This window comes from Podarcis gaigeae (assembly GCF_964106915.1).
Source record: "Podarcis gaigeae genome assembly, chromosome: 2".
In the NCBI taxonomy this organism is placed as follows: domain Eukaryota; kingdom Metazoa; phylum Chordata; class Lepidosauria; order Squamata; family Lacertidae; genus Podarcis; species Podarcis gaigeae.
In genome coordinates, this window is record NC_139679.1 from 44,513,959 (window position 1) to 44,535,739 (window position 21,781).

A 21,781-nucleotide genomic window follows, 5' to 3' on the forward strand; every position below is an offset into this window, starting at 1 on the left:
CACTCCCAACCACTGCATTTCTCTATCCACATGGCTCCCTTCTCATGCTAAACTGGGAAGAAATGCCCCCCTCATTTTCTAGGAGCAATGCCTGCAATAGGAGAAGCAGCACCACATCCCTCATTCACTATTAACCAAGGGGCTGAAGTAGCAGGGCCTGGAACCTGGCAGAAGGACCAAGATGGCAGTGAAACAGCAGCCACATACCTGGACAGCATAGGTGTGAACTGGCAACTATGTTCAAGCTGTCTGGCATGCCTTTCAGGGACAATGCCCAGAGACAAACGTTCAATTTGGCCTGTGCTCCATTTGCTTTGACGTGTTCTTTCTGCCATTATAATCTGTGTGACATTGGGTAGCACATCAGCTTTGCCTCTCCCAAATGGGGATGGTGGGAAGGATGTACACCCAACGTACACTGCTAGAAGAAAACTGCAAGGGGAGTCGCTCGGTTGTATGTGTGGGTACACCTAAGCCTTCCTTGCGGGCTTCACATAGCCTCTTAGCTTGTCGCAGCTAATCAGCCAAGAGACCTGTACCTTCAGCTGCAAAGGGCAAGAGTCAGAGCCCCTAGTGGGGAACATACATTAGTGGCACTCAGGGCTTTAAAGGCAGGCTAGAGAGGGGACTGGGAAGCAAGCATGTCATAGCTGCTCTTTGTGTAATTTTTCCTTCCCCCTTGCTGGGTTAATGGAAGGACCCTGTGGAGGGAGTCTGTAATTAAACCATTAGCTGAGTAACTAACTAGTAACAGCCCGAGTGCTAGTGGTTGTTTCAGGCGGTGTTGGTGGGGGAGCCCAGCAGACAACAGAAGGTACGAGCTGAGAGAGCAAGAAAGGGCAGCCGAGAGTGGATACGTGAATGGAGGACAGTAAATGAAGAAGGGACAGCAGACCTTGGCAGTAGGTACTGTAGAAACCAAAATACGGCTGGCAAAAGCCATGGATTTCCCACAATGGCAGCCTCAGGATAGGCTCATGAACAAAGCCCCAAGAGTCTCCCAGCTGCATCTGGATGTGTTTGCAATGAGCTGGGGCTATGGCACCTATTTGGTTTCAGGGCAGACAGCTGGTTGCAGCTAATTGTAGGTATGATCCGAGACTTTCCTAAACATATTGAGTAATTCACAGGGGCACAGTGTTGCGGGGGAAAGCTTTGCTTCCGGCTCATTTTATTAGCTGCCACAACTACCAACCTCTTGCTTCTTCTCAATAGGGTCTGAAGAGGACAATGACATTATATCCCCTCTATGCCCTTTTATCAGTTGTCGGTCTGTCTGCTCCTCCACACATCACTCCACTTTAGCAGCTGGGCAAACCTGGCTATTCTTGGGACTGAGGAGGTAGGTTTACTTTGGAAAGTACCAAGACAGATTCCTTGTATGTGGACACACGAAGGAAGGGACCAAGGGACATGTGTCCCTAGTGGAACTGGGCAGAGGGGATGGTGGAGAAGCTGCAATTATCAGGGGTAAAATATTTAACACCTAAAGCATAAACCTCCTACTCAGACTGAAGGAGATGCTCTTACAATGGGCAATTATCAGCTACTATGCCCACTGATTCTCAATGGTGGATTACAGGAATCTTGCAAACAGGTATACCAGGCAGGCAGCACTGGATGGCAGAAGCAATTTGGAATTTAGCAGGATAAAAGAAGAAAATAATGGGAATGAAAAGATTTCTTTTCAATATGTTTCAGAATGACCAGCCCAGTGCTCCTCCTGGGGTACCAGTGGCCTCTTCATCCTGGCTCTAACCACGTAAGCAGGAACATGAATATATGGCTGTCTACTGATGGGCATCATGATGGGCATTAGGCCCTCCCTACCCAAACTGTCAAGCTCAGCCATACAATGAACCATGGGTTAGTGCAGAAAACTGGCTTTGTTTAAAGCCACCCCCTGCCTATTGAAACCCATGTGGCTGATGCTTTGAAGCTGGACCCAAGTGCTATGCAGTTGCCCTAGGAAGGGAACACAAAGGGGCCTGAGAGATGAAACGCCAGAAGCAGCAGCCACAATAGTGCCTTGAAGTGGGAAGCATGGGACAGAAAAGCACTGATTAAAGAGAGGCCAGGTGCATTATGGGAGATTCACCAGTGACTTTGACTGCTAGAGCTTCCTGCTGAAAGAAGGAGGGAGATCAAACACTCCTCTCATACAGCAATCTCCAATAGTATGGCCAGGTACAATGTGGGCATGGGTAGAAAATGTGGGGATGAATGTGAGGAACAAGAACCCTGGTTGGATATTAAGTGTACCAGTGTTCCCATGTTCTCTGCAGTCTTACAGTGCTTCAGAAGTATTTTTCTACACGTTTATGATTTCATTATTTAGTTACCTGTGCCTGGAAGGCTCTAGGTAGGTAGAAATTATGAATATACAGAGACCTCAAACTAAAGTGCTTTCATCTTTTGGGAAGATGGATAGATCAACAACAACAACAACGTGATCTAAAAGACTTCAACAGATCTTGGAACGGCCTTAACAAATTGTGCCTATCATATGTAAAAGGCCAAATTCTCTACAATGGGCATTAAGATAAAAAAATAATGCTTCCTTGAGTTCGCCATCAAAAGGCTGAGGCTAGACAGCAAAGGCATGTAGAAAAGCAGACCCATAGCTTGTGAATATTCCACATTTTGCAACTGCACTGTCCAGGCACAGATATTGCTGCTGAACTCAAATGCCAGCATGTTCACAATCTCCAAGTTACAGAGATCAAGAGCTATTTTAGCAGAGTCTACTCTCTCCAAACCCAGGGGTGGTAAGATAAATGCGCCCAGGCATGAATAAGGAAGCTGAGTCTAAATCAAATCGTTGATTTATGTGTATGAGCTCCCACCACTGATAAACATATAACATTCAGGTTGAACAGAGACCCAAGAGCTTAGTATGATCTAGGATCCAGGCCACAGAACTATAGGCAATCACCTTAGTTACAGAAAACAAGGTCATTTCACTTCCCACAATCCTCTTCATTTCTTGACTACATCCAAATGCACTGTAGTGCAAGGCTAGTTGGCAAAGGCAATTTATGTAAGTCATGAGGAGCAGAAGAAAAGAATGCAGAGCAAGCAAATATGTGCAAATTTGCACAATCCATATAGATCCTCATAGGATTCTGATTTTATTTGTGCATTTTTGCAAGCTTTTCTTTTTAAAAAAAGCATAGAATATACAAAATTTTGGCCTTCCCTTCATGAATTTTTAAACTCTTCCCTGTACCTTTGTCACAGCATTAGTTTGAGCTTCTTCAGAAAGACTTCTTTAAATTTCTTTGCATTTTTAAGCACTGTTTATATGTGCTGGGGCTTTGCACATTTGAGTTTAAGGTGGCCTATGGTAGGATACATAGATTAGTTGAGAGATTATGGGTGTGGTCGTGCAATTCTCACATGAGTGTAGATAGCTGTGCCTAAGTACTGCTGCCTTCTAGTGGGTACAATAGGCAGCACTCAATTGCCCATCTGCCTGTCAACCAAAATATCAGGTCAAACCGAAAAGGAAGCTGGCAGTTTTGTGTCTTCCCTTGGGATGCAGCCTGGTAGGCTAACAGTCTATGAAACCCCAGTGTTTTTCCTTGGTGAAGGAGATCTGAAAGACTGGTGAAAGGCCAAAGCTAAGCACACCCTTTCATTGCATATCAAAATTGCCTCTAATGCAAGAGAATCAAGACCTCCAACCAACACCATTTTCTTCCATGTCAGATTCACCCAGACTGGGACAGATGGCGCTGTATGGATCCGATTAAAAAAAAAGTCCATCCCAAAAACCCCTTAGAGGTGGCAGAGTATTGGGAGACATCTGCTCTCAAGAGGGTGGGGATAAGTCATTAGTTCCTGGCATTGTATAAAATTGGTACTAACATCTCGTACACTGGCTGGAAATGGTTTATTAGAACTAATGTTACATCTGCAAGATCTCCAAAGAGGGTTGCAACTTGTCCCTTTTTAAAAGGCACATCTGTGATTCTGGAGCATTCCATTCTCAAAGAAAATGATGAACGTTCTGTTTTTAAAAATGAACTGACCACCTTCAATGCTAATTCACATGTGACCAGTCCCTGTTAACAAATTCTTCTTCCTCCTGGGCTGCACCTACAGTCAACATTTCCTGTCCAGCAAAACTAAACAGGACAAGCTGAGGCTGACAAATTTATGCCAGGAATGCAACCATATACCCAAAGGGTTAAGAGGCAAGTGGTTTCACTGCATAGAATGCTGTGGCTGAGTGTCCATGACCGAAAGATATATGGAATCAGAAAGCTGGAAAGGTAAAAAAGGCTATATAGTCCCAACATTCTGCCCAAATGCAAGAACTTCTATCTACGTGCCCCAGTCTCATTCCTATCATTCTGCTCTGAATGGTGTCCTACAAAGCAATAGCTAGTGAACCCCACAGACCAGGGGTGGGGAACCTCCAGCCCGCAGGCAAAACATAATCCTGCAAAGGAACAACTGGGAGCTTAAAGAAGCTTCCTGATAGTTCCTTTGCTGGAGGTCATATCCCTCCCAACACTACTCTGTGCAGCAACTTCTTTCCACCTCCAACATCTGAGGTAGAAAGGAGAAGCACAAGGAGGCTTGCAAAGCATATGGCTAGCAACACCCCTTGCACAGAGGTTCTCAATCTTCGGGTTTTGACAGGTGCCCTTTATATGATGTTATAATTATGTGATGTGATTGACAGGTGGGTTGCCCCTGTCAAAGCTGCCCCGCAAAGGCTCCCCACTCCTGTCACGAACCACGTGCTTGCAGAACAAATAGCTCATGACAATTCAAGCAAGTAAGCCAAGCTATGCACCGAACAAGGCAAGGGGAAGGAAATGAAAGGAAGAAGTGGCTCACTCTGTTTCTGACTGGGGGTAAGATTGCTTGAAAATGTAAGTATATTACTAAGTAACTGGGGGAGGCTTTTGAAGGTAGGAGTTGTGTGGGATATTGTTGAAGGAAATGAAGAAAATTGGGGTGGGAGTGGAAACTACGGATTTATTTGGTCTGGGGAATTGACTTGCTTTGAGACCCCAAGTGTTCTTGCTTTGTACTTGTGACACAGCTGGACAGCAAGTCACATTGAAATTGGTGGCACTTGCTTTTGAGCCAATAGCATGTATAAGATGGTGGTGAATTTTATTATTATTTATTACTTTATGTACCACTTACAAGTCAAGATGGCTGCACCAGTAAGATGCATTTAGGATCAGGATGCACAAGTAATTGCTCATGGGTAAATGCAACAAAAAACCTCCCCAAAAACCCCAAAGTGCAGGGAGGGCAAAGCATGCAACCTCCCCACAGGACAGACAGTAGCTTATGGCAAATACTTAATTTTTTAAAAAATTAAATTTGTATACAGCCCTTCATCTGAAGATCACAGGGTGGTTCACAAGATAAAAATACAAAATGCAAACACAAAATACATAATAAAACAAGAGCAAAACCGATCAATAACCCCACTTCCACTTATATTTAGACTTGCCTCAGTTTGTGTTTTGGAGGCCCATATATTTGACCCTCTAGAGGCAGACGGCTTAGTAGTGTGGATTATGTTTGATCCGCCTGATGATCAGAAATAAAATGTTCCCTAAAAGGCAATTCAGGTGATGTTCCAAAATACTCTGACCCTTGACTAGGGAAAAGGGAGAGGCACGATTTGCTGAGATGCTGCTTATCAACATTTAGCAGCTGAATGTAAGACAGAGAAGACAGGTGGGTCACCTTTAGTGAGATGCATTGTATTTCATAAATTATGACAGATATTTTGAAATCTGCATTTAATATGCATATGAATTTTCTCTCCCCCACTTTCTTTTGCAATGGGTAAGTAGCCACACTACAGTGACAGCTCTCCGGCAAAAGCTGTAGCAGCTTCAGATTATGTGTGTCAGGTGGTGAACCTTTTTCAGCCTGAGGGCTGCCTTTCTTTATAGGCAAACTCTTGGGGAGAAACATGCCCACTGGTGGGTTGGGACAGAGGCAAAAAGTGGGCGGAGCAAAGGACATGTCTCTTTACCTATGTACAGTAGGCCATATTCCAGCCACATAAAAGTCTGAGACTTCTATACACCTCACATTGCTCTCCATCCAGACAAGGAAGAGGCAATTTCACCTTTCAAGGGTGGATTCCTGCCAGGAAAAGGCCCTCAAGAAGAATGTAGTGCAGGTGTGGCTTGAGGAAGGGGTGAGGCTTGAGGAGAGACTTGAGGGTCATAGAGATTGCTGGAGGGCCACATTCGACCCCCTGTTTTACATGGTTCCTAATTTTAACTTGTTCATATCATGTCCTACTCCAAAACTTCAGGAAGAATCCGATCAAGATTCACAAGCACACCAAAATATAGCCAGTCATAATCCCAGGGTTCCTTCTGCACTTTCAGGCATTGCCCTCTACTTATTGGGAAGGTTTAACATGAAGCACTTTTTGGTTACGCACCAATATATATCTATGACAAGGCCAGGAATTGTAATTGCAAAGCACCGTACATTTCTAAATAAAGTACTTCTGTTTCCAGTACTTAATTAGAAAATATTTTGACATGCTCAACAGAAGCAGTTAAATACTGTTCTAAAAATTATCTTACTGCTTATTCTGGAAAAAAATAAAATAAAAGTTTTATTCTGGGAACTGCAGGATTGCTCACTTCTATTTTGTATCAAATGAGAGTTTTGTTTTGTTTTCTCCTGGCCTTGCTGTGGCAGCAAGACAAAAGCTTATGACTCAATTAATCACAAGGCCTGGACTCACTCAGGAAGAAGTCTTGCCTTCCAAGGGCTGCCTTTCTTGAACTCCCCTTACCTTGGGTGGCTGAGGTGACAAGGACAGTGGTGATGCAGAGACTCCAGAGGGCATGGATGAGCCGGGCCATGCTGCACTCGATGCTGGAGCTGTCAGCAACCTGGAGCCACTCTGGTCATCCCAGAGTGGAGGACACAACAGCAGGCCTGGTGGAAGAAAGAAGAGGAGTCTTGAGTCTGGTTAGCAGCAGAAGCAGTGTTTACCCTCTGCCCTTACTTTGCCCCAAGTAAAAGTCACAACTCTTCGGCATTGTCTTCCCTGCTCTAGGACCCATACGTTGTTGTCCCAATCAGCCCACCACCACTCAGTGTATTTCCTAGGAAGTCCCTCCAGCTCAACACATCTACCTATGCCCATACAATCATGGAAGCCTTTTCTCTAGAAGAGGGGGTTCTAACAGAAAGGGGCATAAGGTGATGAACTTGTCACTTCCCTCAAAGAGTATAAATCATTTAAATTTTAAAGGAAGGGAATTATTTATATATCAGTTATTATCTGCCCTTCACTGTAAGGCCCCAGAACAGGAGACAACAGAATATACAGTTATAAAAACAAAAGTTTTTTTTCTTTGAAAAGAATTGCAACTAAGTAAAACTGTTCCAGTCAAAACCAAAAGAGGTGGGTCCCACAAAACAAAATACTTTTAACTGTCAAAGGCCAGGGTAAATAGGTTCATTTTTGGCATGCAACAGGAGCTGCAAAACAGAGCTGCCCAAAGCTGTGTCCCTATTCGTGTTCTGCGCTGTACCTTAAAACCCAGAGTCCTCCATACCCAGGCTCTGTTCAGGTACTCCCCTTACCCCCACTAATTTTAGGAGCTGGTAAACACACACACACACACACACACACACACACACACACACACACCGCGACTACAGCATAGTAGCAGCTGTTTCATCATGCATGAAAAGTACAACCACTTTGGTGGTGCATCTTTCTCAGTGCCCTTGCTGAAATGGCTCTCAACCATATAGATGTGAAGGCATCCTCCACTCTAATCCTACCCTACTTCTCTCAGAGCCCCACTTACCCTGCAGTTGCAGCCCGCCTCTCTATGCTTGCAATGTCTGCAAAGCCACACGAGCAACAATGACGTCCACTATGAACTGGGGCTCATTTAAACCAAGACAACAGAGAGATGGAGACAGAAATATGATGCCCTTTCTGGAATTTTCCAAAGTAATGGCTTCAAAAACTTTGTATTAAAGCCAGCCTTGCTGCAAAGTTACACAAGCCTACATACAGTGCAACCCTTTCAGTCCAAGAAGCGGAAGCACAAATACTTGGCGCGAACATGCAAAGAGCTGCACAGGAACAGTAAAGAACCAATGGAAGTTTATGATTGCAACGTGAGAGGGGTGGCCTATCTAGAGGGGGTATGCCTTGGGAAGGAGGTATGGCTTCAGGAGAGTTCAGAGGACTGGCTAGAGAGGGCCTGATGTTCCCCACCCAGGCCTAAAACACTGGACCCAATGAGTGATCACTGGAGCCAGGGCAGGAGGAGGTTAATGACCACTAGGCCCATCAGGGCAGTGTTTAAAGCGGGGGACACAATTCAAATCAACCTGACAGCTACACTTACATTCTTATTAGTTCAGGAAAATAACACTGCCTCGTTAACCATAAAAAGGCATTTTTGTTACTTATTTTAACACAGTGTTTTCCAAGCCTATTCTCTGTCAACTTGTTTTCTCTTGGAACACTGCAGCCCTTCTTTTCGTGCCCAACAGTGCTTTCTTTTTCCTCTAACATGACTTTGTCTCTGTCTGCCTGTCTGTCTCTCTGCCACTCCCTCTCAAAGCTCTGCTCAGTCCTCTTGTTCCTCAACCCTCTCTGCACTCCTTCTGAAAATTTGCCTCCCTGGACAAAACAACAGTGCTTCCAGGAAGCGTTCCCCCGCCCTCCATGGAATATGGAGATACACTTCTGTGTGCAGAAGCTTCATTGTTTCTTCTATTGCTATTTATTAGTCACTTTCCTCACAAAGGTGACCCAAAGAGACTTACATTATAACTGTTGTTCATCTGTTCTAGATTTTATGAAATGGTTTGTCTACCTGTTTGTTTGGACACCTCTTGAGTTATAATACCAAACTTGGCATGAGGGTTCCCAAGATGAGAGCAGCTGTCTTCATCATAGTTTGGACGCAGGGTGCCATTTTGAATCAAGATGGTGGACCAAAATGTGACTTGGGAATGAGTTCGCCTGATTTTTGGTGTGATGAGTCCAAACTCAGAAATCACAGTACCCATTTTTAAATCACTCTTTTTTTTGGGGGGGGGAGGGCTTCTATCATCCTCCATGAACTATGTCTAAATTCTTTTTAAAGCTATCTAAGATAATGGCATCCATCACAACTTGCGGCTGTGAACCTCACAGGTTAATTGAACAAACACTTCCTTTTATCTGTTCTGAATCTCCCGCCAATCAATTTCATTGGGTGACTCCCAAATTCAACTATGATGTGGAAACCTATTACTTTCGCCACACCATAATTTTCTAAACTTCTATAAGGTCCACCTTCGTCATCTTTTTTCTTTTTTCTTTATGGAAAAAAACCAAACAACCCCAGACACTTGAGCTATCATAGGAAAGAGGTTCTGATCCCTTGGTCATTTGGCTTTTCATTTTCAGTTCCATTATCTTTGTTTGAGATGAATGACCAGAAGTAAGCACAGTATTTCAAGTTTGACAGTACCACAGATTTAGACATTATGATACTTGCTATTTTATTTTCAATCTCTTTTCCTTGTAATTTCCAATATGGAATTTGCCTTTTTCACAATTGGTGCAGCTTAAGTTTATGTTTCTCTTTCCTGCAAAGTCATGGTTAGTTCATGTGTTGTAAAGGACTAGGATTTTTTTTAATCCCATTGTGCATAACTTTTCATTAACTTATATTCAGTGTTACATGCCAATGTCCATCCACCCAGTTTAGAGATATCCTTTTGGATTCTCCACCCCGTCAGTCTGTCTGGGATCCTACCATCCTGAATAATTTGGTATATTCCATGGCTGCTACCTCACTTGTGACTCCAGATAATTTTTGGAAGGTTGAAATCCCCCTTTTTTTCTCCCTGCACCCCAAAGTACACATTCTGCACCATATCTGTAACTCCTTTTTTCATTGAGCATCTGTTGTTGTGTTTCTGTCAACTTCCCCTACTTTTCTACTCCTTGTTGAGTTTTGTTGTAACAATATATACTGCTAGCAATTCACACATTGAGGGAACATCAGACGCAGGCAGACTGAGCCATGCATGACTGCAACATGATGGAAAAAGTGGTACCAATTCCATCATGTGGCTCTGAATCCAGGGAGGAGATCAGCAACACAAATTATGATCTGTGCATTCTCCCATCACCACCAGTGGTGGGCCTGCATAGGCCATGGTTGCTTCCATAGGCCTCAAACAGGCTTTTGGAATCTCCCCCAGGGCCACATTCTGGCCTTGCGGCCTTATGTTCTGCAGGCCCCATCTCAATACAGATTTCAGTAACAGGCAATGGCAGCAAAGGCTTTAAACTTACTATGCACGGTTATCTTTCCCCTCATAACTAGCACATAACCCAGTGGGATAAGTCAGCACTGGAGAGCACTGAGTATAGAGTGAGCCTAGCATGCATTATCCTTGGAAGTACTGAGGTCATACTGAAATAAAGGAAGAAATGTTCATCACCCTCCACGCTAATAAATTGGGGACAGAAATTCGGAAGTCCCAGCTCACACTTTATTGCATGAATACTGAACAGTGGACCTCTTTCATCAAAGGCTGTGAGTCTAAATCTCATGTGAGGTGGATATTGCTCTGGCCACTAGGCTACCTACGTTGCCATGGAAACGGGCCTGAAATCCAGTGTGCCCACAGCCAGAAGGCCTTTCTGGTGCTGTTTCAGTCAAAGGGAAATATTAAAGTGACACTTGATCAGTGCCTACCCAAGGCTCATATATTTCTCCTGCCCCATACCCCTGGGATCTGAAATTCAATGTGTGGTGATAACAGAGGGCAGGAACCAGGCGTGTTCCAGCTCTGGGGGGAATGGCATATAGAGAGATGTTTTGCTCCATTATTGGGCTGTCCTGTAGTCTCTATTCACCAAAAGAAGGGTGTAAACATGGGATTAAGTATTTTTGACACAGAAGAAACAACAACCCACTCCCCAGCCATAATCCCCATAGCCAAACCTGATAACAGGCCCCTGCTGGCAGACAGATGCTCTGACAGCTGCTACTCGCCCCCCAGCTGAGCTACAATGGGGCCTTTGCTGAATTAAACACAATAGCTTCTCCATCTTCTGGCCCACCCCCTGTGCTCTGACCCACAATGCCAATTTCATTTGTAGGTTAAGGACAAGGAAATGTCCACTCATATAATGGGAATGTGTACACTGTATTGCCAAGCTAAGAAAAATATCCACTGTCTTGTACAGGAATTTTTGGTTTGCACAGCTTGACCTGAAAGAGGAATGACATCTTGTGGGAGTGTCAGGGAAAAGGCTTGGGAACCAGATTTTAGAGAAGTGGGGATAGGAGCTGTCAGGACTCCTGGGGTCTATACACCAGACCCGGCCCATCCCAAGTTGTTTGCACACACAGTCTGTGTTTTGAGTTCTGCACATGTGATATGAAAAAGCATGTCACTTTTCCAGAGGGAGCCACAATAAAGTACTCTGTATTTTAATGAAATGCAAGAGAACAAGAAAACATAAAATAAAAGTGCTGTTTCCAGTGGTCCCTGCCTCCCATGCCCCCTGCTGTTGAATTCTCCCTAGTGCTGCAGATGGGTGCTTGCAATCACAGCAGGAGGAGTGTTTCCTCCTGAGCATTTTGACTCCTGCAAGTTTCCCCAACTTGGAAGGGGATGCTGACAGCTACTGCGCAGAGGGAAGAGACATACAGCTGTCCCACTCTTGGCTTCCTTGCCTGGGTCTCTGGCAACGAGACAGTGATTCCCCATGGAAGCTGAGGGCACAACATGAGCAAGCAGTTGTAAATTTCCTCATAGAATAAAAGAGTATGGCTTAGCTCAGAGCAGGACAAGAGATGGGGTGAAATAGGACCATATATATCACAGCCAGGGAACACCGTGTCCTGAACAAGAGCCATTCTCTCCACGTTCCCTACACTGCCCAAATTTAATATGGGATGCAGGCAGAACAACGGCTGATGCAGAAATAATCCCCACTTCAGTGGCACCTTCCATACTCCATTGCAGTGACTAATAACATCTTGGACTAATAAAACTGCAAATGGGTCTCCAGCCTGAGAACGCCTGCTATGAAGGGGCACAACTGAGGCCCAAGGAGGCAGGACCATACAAAAACAAGCATTCATTAACAACAACAACTGTGCAAAATATACAATACAGAAGCTCAAGCTAAACTTTTGCAGCACAATGTATTCTACTAAACCTTGCCCACAGGAGACTACATCTTTTTAAAATTATGCAATGGATGAGAGTGCCCACCACTCTCCCTGTTTCCCAAAGCATAGCAGTCTCTTGCCTGAGGCCTCATATACTCATATATATTTTTACTCTGTAAGACTGGTAATACACCATGGGTGGGGCTCCCTTCTTATCAGGATTGTAGGCACAATAGTTATAACCTGTATGGCAGAGTTGGCTAACTTCTGCACAAATTTTGGCAGTGGCAAAAAAAAAGGGGGGAGGCAATTAAAGCGGACACAGAACTCTGGTAGGCAGAGAAGATACAAACTGAACTACATATGAGGTGTGAGGGGGCCACATCAACCATTGGTGCGCAGCCTCCAGGAGGTTTGGTCAAGGATGAATGTGGCCCTCAGGCTAAAAAAAGGTTAGCTGCATGGCGTACAACAGTGTTTCTGTGACCAAATTGGTTCACATACTATCAGTGTTGACAGAAGAGCACCATGTAACCATTGATACGGAAAGGGGGGGGGCATGTCTTCTTTACCTTCTTCTTCGCTACAATATATCCATTTATTCCAATTGTCAATGTCAAAAGGGACTAAAATCTATAAAATTCATAGAAAATCAGCGTGCCAGTTTGCTCAATTACTCTAGGACTCCATCACACCTCCCCTGTCCAGCATAATCCCTCAAGCAAGGTGTCAAGACCCTAATCCTTTCAAATTGCTCTGATCAGCCTTTCCTCCAGACAATGTCAGGTGGCAGACTATGCATATTTGGGACTATTGTTTTCTCATCCCCAGGAAGTGTTTATCTGTGCATATCTCCAGCTCTGCATATTCCCCCCTCCCTCCTCCTTATGTTAATCCGGTGTAGCTCTGCATATTCCCCCCTCCCTCCTCCATATGTTAATCTGTGTAACCCAACCTCCCTTTAATATATTCATGATGTAATCTGTGTAACCAAACCTCTCTTTAATGTATTCATGACGTGTTTTGCACTGTATTCTGGGACATGGAGGGAGTTTCAAAAACTCATGTCACCCCTTTCTCACTGTTCAATCTCGCCTTGAACCTGTTGCGCAATAAACTTGGATCTTCTGCAGTTTGCTCCTGTCTCCGGCTGAGCTCATTTTCCTCCGCAGGGATCCACGGACTTAGTCCGATGAGCTGGGTGGCAGAGCAGCCTCGCACCCAGATTTTTGCCGTAACACCATGCTTAGTGATATTTATTCCTGTAAGGGAGCGTGTCCACAACCAACCAGTGACTCTGATTGTCATCAGTATTCAATAACTGTTAGCATTCTTATGACCATGTACCATGTGGAGTTAGCACTTACCCAATTTACTACTCTGGAAAGAAGTATTATTGATCATCATGATGGCCACAATTTGTGCAGCACTTTTATTAAAGTGCAGAGCACTTTATAAACTTTTTTGTTCGCTCCCATTTGAATATACAATCAATAAGGAAAATACCTGCAGCTGCATCTGGTTCCTGCCTCTCCCAGGCCTGGTTCCCCTTTTCCCTACCTCACATCATCATTCCCTTGCTTCTTGCAACACAATACTCCCCAGCAATTGTGTCAGCACAAACTGATGAGAGAGATTATCCCCTGCAGAGCCTTTCATGTTAATTTCCTGCTTCACCATGCAAACTGACCCAAAGAATCCCAGCTTAAGCTAGAGATTTAACAAGCAGGCTGAAAGCTGCCCCCATGCTGCCCCTTCCCACTATTGAGAGAATGCTGTCCAACTCCAGCCTCAGCAGGGTCCCATGTCTTTGTCCTGCAGCACTTCACCTTGTTTGCTCTGGGCTTTGTGAAGCAGGGCCAGGAGTACGCTTCCCCAGGCAGGGCTGTGTGCATTAAAGACACTTCAAAAACCCTCCCTAATTATGGATTTATCATCTCTCCACAAGGCTGCTCTCTCACTCTTTCTCTCTTGGGAAAAGACGCCGCTTCTTAAGAAACTGCCTAATTACATCTAAAACTGCCAAATTATTGCATTACCCCCAAGAGGGCGGCGATGTACATATCTCTGTAATGTACACCAGGGTGAGACAGCAGCCAGATGTAGGCCTGGAAGAGATTATTACACAAGGGAAGCAAAAGGGCATTTGTAGCGTGTCTGTAGCTGGCGCAGTGTGATCCAGTGACTGAACACTGGAGTTGGGACAAAAACAATGGGCCTTTAATTCTCAGCTTTGGAAGATGAATGGGGTCTGGATGGCGAAAGCAGAAAAAGGCTCAGTAGGAAGATGGACCCACGGATGCAATGCTTGTTTATTGCTGCATGACCATTAGGGAAGCCTTCTTTCTCCCCATCTTGCAGACAGCAGACTCAAGCCATTTGCTTTCCATGATACAGCCCTTGCAAGGAAGTCTCTGGGAGGAGAGGGGGAAAGCGTAGCTCAGCGACAGAGCACATGCTTTGCACATAGAAGGTCCCAATCCCAGGCAAAGAACAAAGTAAAGAGGACTAGGTAGCAGATGATCAAAAGGGCCTTTGGCCGGGACCCCTGAGAACTGCTGCTGTTCAAAGAAGACAACACTGGCCTAGATGGGCAAATATTTTAAAAGGCAGGGGCTTATGTTCCTAAGCATGACTGAAAAGGCAGCAGCATGTGAAGAGACCTCTTTGCTTTCAAGTCTCAAGTTCTTAGGCAGCTCTGTAGGCAGCAAAGGGTCCCAGAACAGGAATTCAGTTCGCCTCTCTCTCCAGCTTGGTTGGCAGCTTAACCTCAGCTACCATGTTTGGAGCACCTGTCTGGCCCAATACCTATTTCCACACAGGATTAGCATCCTCTCTTTTTACATCCCTTATCCAACCTAACTTCAGTGGGGGTATTTAAGCAGAGGCTGGACAGCCACCTGTCATGGATACTGTAGCAGCTCCTTGCACTGCAGGTCCTGTGCTGAGCAATGGGTTGGAGTAGATGTCCTCCCCAGCTTCTTCCAGCACTATAATTCTATGTGACTTGGTGCCTCTGCAATCTAGTCATAAGCCTACCGCTGATCACCTGTTAGGTCAATTGCCCATGTGTCTAAATAAAAGGTGGTGATAATGCTGGGTGGCTTCTCCACACTTTGCCTTGAGGCCAATCAATTTCCATTTTAATGAAAAATCTCCTATGCAGGCCATGCTAGAGTCACAATATGGTGCAGTCAATGTGGGGGAGCTGAGTTGTGCTGCTTATCGGGAGTAGATCCCAAGGCTTGTGATACAGTTACCTTGCTAAAGCTAAGCAGCTCTTGAAACTGTTCAGTACTTTGGTGCCTGTACACTGCCTTGATGTATTCCATCATGGAGGAAAAGCAGGAGATAAATATCACATGCGCTAGCCACAGGTACAGTCACATTTCATTGCTCCAAACTGCAGCAGTGACCCACAACCCAAGTAAAGAACTGCATTTCCCCAGCAACTTTGGAGCTGCAAGAAAATCTTTCTTTTTTGGCGATCACTCATAGAGTAATAAGATTGTCTTCCATGAACATGGTCATAACAGTGAGTCCGTAAGTGACTGTGGGGGACAATTCTGGATCCACACGTCCTTCCACGGTGGGGACATAGGTTTCCAGGCGGTAGTTGATCATGGTAAGGGTTTGCCTTCCTCTTAGCTTGTCTCTCCCTTTCATCCTGAGTTTGTGCTTCTTCAAAGTCCATGTCAGCTTTGGTAAAGGCTGTTCTCCAACTGGAGCGCTCGCAAGTCAGTTTCCCAATTGTTGGTGTTTATACTACAATTTTAAAGATTTGACTTGAGGGAGTCTTTAAACCTCTTTTGTTGACCACCAGAATTAAGTTTGGAATAGAGTAGTTGCTTTGGAAGACGATAATCAGGCATCTGAAAAACAGATGTCAAAGTTGATGTCGAAGAATCATTGCTTCGACGCTAGTGATCTTTGCTTCTTCTAGTACATTGATATTTGTTCGCCTGTCTTCCCAAGTGATATATAAAAACATTTCAGAGACACCATTGATGGAATCTTTTGAGGAGTTGGAGATGGCATTTATAAGTGGTCCATGTTTCACAAGCGTACAGTAAGGTTGGTAGTACAATAGTTTTGTAAACAAGCATTTTGGTTTTCCTGCAAATGGAGCTCCAATAAAATGTATTATCCTTGCAAGAAAGGTGCTTCCCAGTAGGAAGATAGTTGCATTCTGTGTATCAAATGAGCTACCACTGCACATTGGTTGTGGAATAAACTGATCAAAGTCCTACTTTCAACCTATTTATTCAAGCTGGAAACTATTTTGTGCACAGAATGGCTCCATTTTGAAAGCAAAACCTGGCAGTAGGGGATGTTCATGTTTTAAATATCAACCTGCTACCATAAAAGCACTGATACATTGTGGTTCTATGGCTAGCATTGTTTTAGGACTATGCTTAGAAGCAGCAAGTTAACTCAGCTGTCATATTTGATTCTTCAAATGGCTGCATTATGTTTCTAATTTGGGGAAAATGGGGAAAGATACAACAAATTATTAAGCACCCTTAAAGTCATTTGACAGGGGGACAATATTTTCTCCATTCTGTCAAGTCCCACCTCCCCCTTATACAAAAACAAAAAAATTTCCTTCCAGTAGCACCTTAAATACCAACTAAGTTAGTTCTTGGTATGAGCTTTCGTGTGCATGCACACTTCTTCAGATATGGCAGACCAACACGGCTACCTATCTGTAACTCCCCCTTATAGTTACTTTAGAACAACAGCAACTCACAATGGCCCGAGCAAAGAGCTGCAAAAAGAAAAAAAAGAGGGGGAGAAAGACAGTCCTCTGGAACGCTGAGGCCAGCTCCAGTGGATTTATTGGCATTCAGAAGTCTGGATTCCTCTTCCAAATACAAAGGTGCCCTGGCAACTCCTGGCATTAAGCTGCTTCCCCCTCAGTGTGTCCTGTGCTTTGCATAAGGAGAATCACAGTTTTTATTAGGAGGAAATGCAGAGCCCTCACGGACAGACAGCTGGCACAGAACTCGGGGTTTCTGCATTCCCTTTCCAGCTGCGGAAGAGAAACAGGAGAAACTGCTACAGTACGGCGGGTGTATTCTTGCTGCAATACATGGCTATTTCCTCAGCTTGCAACTCATTCAATTCACCTCGCTGTTCAGCATCTGAGGCCACTTTCCGAAATGACACCAGGGGCCTTTCAAGATGATTGAAACCCCCACATGTTATACTTACTGCTGCAAACAGCAGCTGGTGCAGAGGTGTGCTGGGAGGTAAGAGGCCACTGTGACTTGCAAGGACCCACCATCACGTGCGAGATGCAAGGCTTCAGGGGTGGGGCAGCACTCCACATGCTTCGCTTACTCATTCATTCATTATTTAAAACTATTTTAAAAATGTACAGAGGCTGCCAACTGGGTAGCAGTGCTCTGCACCAGCTGCTGTCAGTGCCCATGACCAGCCTGGATGCTCTTAGCCAGTCCGCAGTCCTGCACACTGTGACTTTGGCCTCCCCCTGACTCCACGGCCATCTTGCATCATCTCTTGCCAGAAAGAGCACTGGCTCCTCTCCCAGTGGAAGCCTCTACCTGACTCTTGCCTCCTGCCCAGCACATCACTGGGTTGGCCAGCACCAACCCAAGTGCTATTGTTTCGGCAACAGCAGTGCTTTATCCATAGTGTAGGTGGCAAGATAATTGTGGGGTTGGGAGGGGGTATCTCCTTCCCCCAAGCAAAGGGAGATACACGCTTCAGCACAAGAATAGGGTGATTGACAACAAAATTAGGATTAAGACAAAGCTGTATTTCCAAATAGCAGAACATTGCAATAAAGGATAACATTGATGGTCAGCACAAATTTGTTCTTTGCTTTTCAGAAGGAACAGAAAAGCTCCCAGGCTATGGGAGTAGCTGGAGAATGTTCAGCCTAAAGAATATATGAAATAATTTCAGCTGTGAGGCAAAGAGTCAGGACACATGTCACAACCTGAACCCAGCAGGTATCCATGATTTTCAGGCAACATCATTCTGCACTAAGCTCACATAATGACTGCAGTGGGTAGAACGCTGGGATGAGGACCAAGGAAGCCTAAGCTCGCATCTCCACTTAGCTATGAGGATAAAACAGTGGGGCAGGCATGTACTCAGCCCCAACTTCTTAGATGGGCAGGATTTGCACATCAAATTTGCAAATGACATCAAACTGGGAGCAGCAGCTTATGCCGCAGAAGACAGAATCAGGATTCAAGATGACCTAAACAGATTGGAGAACTGAGCCCAAACTAACAAAATGAATTTTAATAGGGACAAATGTAAGATTCTGCAAATGTAAGGTTCTGTGGTTGAAGTACACACACATACTTTTTATGTTCTTATAGTCTGCCATTTTGTCCAAGCCAGCAAATTGAACTTGCCCTGCAAACCAGGATTGGAAATCAGGGGTTGATCCTGGTTTGCAGCAAGGAAAGGATAAGCGATAGTTTGATTATTCAGACAAAATGGCAAACTAACTCTAAAGCTTGTCTCAGCCTTGTGTTATCCATTAGGAAGGGGCACTTGGCAGAACAAGGCGGGGAAGTCACCATGGCATTGTTGGTGAGTGCTTTTGCGGATGGCTGTGGAGAAAATACAGCCGCTGTCTATATTTAAATAGATGAGCCTATGCAAATGAGCAGTGGCTGCAGATGCTCTCCCCTTCTTCCCCTCCCACAAGAGTAGTGCCATTTTGTACTCCTATAGAGTCCCTTCAGGGCAGGGAAGGTTCTTAGTGTTGTTTTCCCCACATCACATGATACATTCGCCACCCTTTCTATGCAAAAGAAAAAAAGTAATTTAAAAACCCCATTCATCTACTCACCTGTTAAGTTTGCATACTACAACGATCCCAGGCTGCCTCTCTGCATATCCAGTCTTCCTGCTCTAGACAAACTGAGCTCTTTTAATCACACTTATTTAAATCCTCTAAAACCCTTTAATCATTTTTGGCAACTTCTCTATATTTCCTCTCACTTGATTACAGTTTTGTCTCCCCCACATTGGGACCCTGGATTGTCCCCAGAGTCTCACAGATGGGACATGTGCCTCTCACCTGATGAAGAGATATAAAGCTGCCTTTTTACCATATCTCAAAGTAGAGTGATTACTAGAAAAGTATCTCATCCCGCCCCCAGCCCTTCATTCATTCCCTGAAAGCAGGTCGTGCCCTAGAGCCAATTTTAACAAAATGTGTTTGGGGACAGATCTAGGAACAATATGGGTGCTTCCTGAATATTGAAGGATATTGTGGCTTCAGAACAGTAAGGCAGGAGTAAGGAATCTGTGGTTCTCTAGTTGCTGGACCACAAGTCCCACCATCCCTGACCATTGGCCATACTGAACCAATGGAGGCCCTCTAACATCTGGAGGGCCTCAGGTTCCTCATCCCTGAAACAAGCAACTAAGGCAGGCTCCTACCAGATTCAGTATTTACAAATTGTAATTGAGAAGCACAAAGCACAGAAGGGAATAGAAAGAAATGTGACAATCGAGGAGGGGGGCAGAGAGGAACCTAAAATCCACATTTGAAAATATTTGAATATAATTTTATATAAAATCTATTGAGGGGAATATTCACAGAAGCTTAGCTGAGGGGGGAAATACAGATTCAGAATGGCATTTGGGATAGCCTGCACCAGAAACTAATTGGACTGTCTCTCCAAGAGATAACCACACAAACATCCAGTTCAGAGATGTCCATGTTGCTGAAAAACTCTAGCCTCTCTCCATTCTCTGCCACAGTGGAAACACGGTGACCCTAAGAAGGTGTTTTTGTCCTCGACTACCTGGATTGGGAGAACTTTGGGGCAGAGACTACCTTTGGTTCTGCATTTGCTCACTGCCTAGCACAGCAGGGCCCTGAGCACAAACAGGGTTGCTCTGTAATAGAAACAGTAATGTCACCATCATGCTGGGACTAATTCTCGCTCCTTCTGACTCTATTTGCACGGGGCTGTGCATGGATCAATATAAGCCAATGCACTTGCCAGCTGATAAATTATCCTCACACAGCTTAGAGCCACGGCTAAGGTGTAACCCTTTATCTACCTGGCATGTAGGTCTGAAATTGGATGCAGGTCATCAAGCCTTTAGCAAGGAGATAAGGCTTCAAAGTAAAGGCAGATCAGAGAATCAACCACCAACAGTTGTCATCCACAGAGTACTGGGTTTCCTCAAGCTGTGCTTTCCATCCTTGCTGGATTTCACTGGGCAATACAAGGGAGCAAGGGGAAAACAAGCAGGCCGGAGCTTAGCTCTTAGTTGTTACCTGTCGACAGAATAGGGACACTGACATCAGGGTCATATGGGAAAAGGTCTCCCCCACCCACCCACTGCAATGTGTGTCAATGAGAGCTGTATGTTTTTATTTTTACTAGGATTCCACAGAATGCGCAAGTATGTACACAACGTGTGCTCTGCTGCCTAATCTTGATCAGAGAGCAGAATCAACATGCAGCTTGGTTAAAATCATCATTGTTCTGGATGAAAGCTAGAAGATTTGGTGCCAATATGAAGGGAGGGAGCTTAGAAATCAGAATGCAAATAACAAGATTCTCTAAATTCTTGCATTTTGCCAGTCAACTGACAGACTGAAATACCCGGGCAAAAGTGAAGTGTTCATGCTGAGTCTTCTCTTGGACCATTCATGAATAATTATTGCTGGAATACACACACACACTTACTGTGTCAGGCTAATGGTCTCTCTAGGGGTACTGATATACTGGACTCTCAGCCAACAGAAAGGTAAGACTCTGAGCTTTCTTTTTTTAAAGGCGATTCTCTAGTCCTCCTAGAAAGAAAGTTATGAAGTAAAATGTACAGGTAACCTTCTAAACAATTCTTGTGGCATAAGCCAGGTTGGCTGCTCCTGCCAGTCAATGATTTTAGCCAATGAGTGAAGTCAGAAGTGTGACTGACAAGTGAGTTGTTTGGACAGCAGGCCATAGGAATTCTTGGGATCCTCAAAAGCTACTGTTTTCCCCTCCCATTTAGTGCACTTTTCCTGTTTCATTCTTATATTAAAGTAGTCCATGGTATCTCCATAGTTTGCTCTTCTTCTCCCCCTAGCAATCAGGATGCATCTTTCCTGTGATGGGTTCGTCTGAGATCAAGCACTCCCTGTAAGTTACTATCTGCAAATACTACTGCACAATAGGTGGGTGTGGGTGTTAAAATAATAGCCCTTTCCAATAGCAAATGCAAAATGTGAAAACTTTGCATAGAGGCTTAGGCATATTTCCTGCTGTGCAGGACTTACAGACATCCATTAAGAATTCACTGTGCAGTTAACATACATGTCTACACAGAAGCTTCATGTTAGGTGGGGCTTGCTTCCAGGTAAGTGGTTACAGAACTGCTGCCTAGGCTTTGGGTTGGCATTGGGGGAAAGCAGGGTTCTTGTGTCCTTAACAGCTGTGTGGCAGGCAGAAATTCAACAGCTTAAGACTACTATGGGAATATAATTATGGGGGAAAGCCTCCCCTATCCTCATTCTGCTTGTCAAGACATTTTATTATGTGCATGGCCACTGATTTATTTTTGGACCCTCCACTCACCTGCAAAAGAGAATTCAAATTTGCATATGACACAGCACATGCAAATGT

General features: G+C 44.5%; 1 protein-coding gene across 11 annotated transcripts in view; it reads right to left on the bottom strand.

Annotated features, from left to right (window-relative positions):
• The window catches only part of ADGRL1 (adhesion G protein-coupled receptor L1), a 130,854-nt gene that overhangs the window by 58,381 nt on the left and 50,692 nt on the right, over positions 1 to 21,781 (bottom strand). For 10 of the 11 annotated variants that reach the window (XM_083717483.1, XM_083717490.1, XM_083717487.1 and 7 more), the window contains exon 2: positions 6,800 to 6,945. In XM_083717483.1, coding sequence (XP_083573609.1) covers positions 6,800 to 6,869 — 70 coding nt within the window. In that variant the 5' untranslated portion in view covers positions 6,870 to 6,945. Of the gene's footprint in view, positions 1 to 6,748; positions 6,946 to 21,781 lie in introns of all 11 variants that reach the window. The other variant, XM_083717481.1, reaches the window with a different exon arrangement.